General features: G+C 51.0%; 1 protein-coding gene across 1 annotated transcript in view; it reads right to left on the bottom strand.

Annotated features, from left to right (window-relative positions):
- The window catches only part of PDCD11 (programmed cell death 11), a 50,806-nt gene that overhangs the window by 28,422 nt on the left and 19,765 nt on the right, over positions 1-2,619 (bottom strand). Inside the window, exons 16-18 of the mRNA XM_055081436.1 lie at positions 2,199-2,369; positions 1,213-1,432; positions 264-413 (exon numbers count right to left, since the gene is read on the bottom strand). Coding sequence (XP_054937411.1) covers positions 264-413; positions 1,213-1,432; positions 2,199-2,369 — 541 coding nt within the window. The remainder of the gene's footprint in view (positions 1-263; positions 414-1,212; positions 1,433-2,198; positions 2,370-2,619) is intronic.

Here is a 2,619-nt window from a genome sequence, read left to right as displayed (position 1 = left end):
CCTAGCTGCTCCGCGGCATGTGGGATCTTCCCGGACCGGGGCACGAACCTGAGTCTCCTGCATCGGCAGGCGGACTCTCAACCACTGCACCACAAGGCAAGCCCTATGCTGCTGTCTTGATTTGCATTTACATAAGAAAAGCATGCCAAAAATTTCTGCTGGATCAGCTCATCTATGTATTTGGAAATTCTGTACCCAGAAGAGGAAGCAACAGGCAAGTGGTTTCCCCTACAAACCATGATGGGCGAGAGAGATGCACTCACCTGCCCGATGATACTTGCTGGCTCTTAGGACCAGGCCGGGCACTGGGCCCTCACTGAACAGTACAGAGCCGTCTCCCAACACCTCCTGCACCTCTAGGTCAAGGACCATCCCTGGGGTCATCTCAGCCAGCGTCTGGATCAACACAGAGTCTGCCAGAGATCCAAAGGAAATAGGGATTAACAAGATGAAATGACACTCACCATTCTTTTCCTTTGGAAATATGCTAACACATGGAGGACATTTCTAACATGGAGCGTTGGAACCACCATGAAGGCAAAATCGCTTGTGGTAAATATGTCTGATATCCATGAAAATTCCCGGTACAGGCAGAGACCTATGCCCCTTGCTCATCGCACATGGCCATAATTCATGGAACAGCCAACGAATGCCAGAAACACATGCTTTCCTTTGATTTCGGAATTTTCATTCTTTCTGTTTGGAATCTACCCTCTCAAGGTTCTTATTCCCAAATCCCATCAGGGTTCCAACAAATCTACACAATGGTTCAAAGCTTAGTAGGGTCAGACTAATACCCCCCACAAAGTCTTCCAGCAGGTCCCTGTTCCATTTTATCATCCACTACACATCTGATGAATAGAGGAACAAGAAGTGAAGAAGTGAATGGATTCACAACAAATGCAAACCTGAGGTCACAGAACTCAGGGAAATTTTGATTCTGGACTGGGAGGGAGCCCAAGGGGAACTTCCGGGATACCAAGTAATGATCTTTTATCTGAATCTGGATGACCGTTAAACAGGGATGTTCACTTTATAAATGTTTACTGAGCTGTACTCTAAAAGATTTATGCACTTTATGGAGATCCTACTCCCATTAACAAAAGTTTACCCATTTTTTTTAACATCAGGGAAGACCAACAACTCATCGGAACAGACTGAAGACGCTCACGCCCCACCCCTGGCCCTCATCCTCCGCCCTCCTGCCCCCACCTCGGTTGCTCATGAGGCTACGGACGCCCTGCCGCTCCTCCAGGCACTGGCTCAGGAGGAGGAGGCTGGTGGTGGCCAGGTCCCCCAGAGTGCAGTCCGACAGCCGCAGCGACAGCAGCATCCGCTGCTTCTCCTCGTCCACGTTCGTCACCTTAGCAACCACCGTCTGCCCCTCGACAAAGTGGTCACTTGTGGAGGTCACAAACTTGTCACTCATGATCTAAAAGGGAAGAGTGGGTGCAAAATGAAGAAAGGAAAGGAAGTCTCTATTAAGACAACCCATTTGAAACACCCAGAAAGAAGTGTGTGAGGCAGGTGGTGGACCCCAGGAAGGTCCCCCCAGCCCTCTGAGCACAGCTCACCTCCCCTTTCGTAAAAACACAGGAGGCGCCCTGGCTGCCAACCCAGCCGAGAAGGCCCCAGAGCAACTCTCTGCCCCTCACTGTGCATGTTTCTGGGGCCCTCCCCCGTCTCCCATTTTTAAAATTGTTCTGGCAGGGGATGCAAATGAGACCTGCCCAGGCAAAACATCAGGGGAACACACCTACGGAAAGGAAGAAACACTTATGAATTGTCTGTGGCAGGAAGGAGCGATGAGCCCTTTGCTCACCACCGTCTCACACGGGCTTTGGTAAGACTCCTCCCCGCTCTGGGTGTCAGTTTATGCGGCAGGCCTGAGAGGGGGTTCAACTACGGGATCGCTAGGATCTTTTCCAGTCTGAAAAGTCTGCTAGCCAATGACCTACCCAATGCTGTAGCATGAAGTAGAAAAGGTGCCCCTTCCTCCAGGACACAGCCCTGAGCCAGGACACAGGCTGGGCAAAAGGACAGCAGACTGAGTCTCAGCTCCACTCCCCCTCAGCCAGGTACCTCTGTGTCATGCCCCTGAAAATCTTTCAAGAGAATAGATTCTTTCCCACCAACCCTCAGGTTCCATGTCTCTGTTGTCTCCCCTCAAAGGCGCTTGTGCAGGGAGGTGAACTTACAGCTTTGGGAGCCAGTCCACTAAGGCCTGACGGGAACTGGACGAACACACCGTAGTCCTTGATGTTCTTCACAAAACCAATAAGCAGCATTCCAGGATGGATTTCCGAGAAGCTCTTGGGATCCTGGCCACCCTCTACTGCAGACACCAAAGCTGGCTTCCTGCAAAGGAGCTAGTGGCACTTCGTCAAGGAATTTTCCAGAAAGGGCAGATGAGCTGTCCATCTCTCCCATCTCCGTTCTCCACTCTACACCCTCTCTACCACAGTGATTCTCTAAGTGTGCAGACCAGCAGCATTAGCATCACCGGGAACTAGTTAGAGAGGCAAATTCTTTTTTTTTTTTTTTTTTTTGCGGTACGCGGGCCTCTCACTGCTGTGGCCTCTCCCGTTGTGGAGCACAGGCTCCAGACACACAGGCTCA

The sequence above is a fragment of the Physeter macrocephalus genome, chromosome 20 (genome assembly GCF_002837175.3).
Source record: "Physeter macrocephalus isolate SW-GA chromosome 20, ASM283717v5, whole genome shotgun sequence".
Taxonomy (NCBI): Eukaryota; Metazoa; Chordata; class Mammalia; order Artiodactyla; family Physeteridae; genus Physeter; species Physeter macrocephalus.
This window is presented reverse-complemented; position numbering and strand designations above follow the sequence as displayed.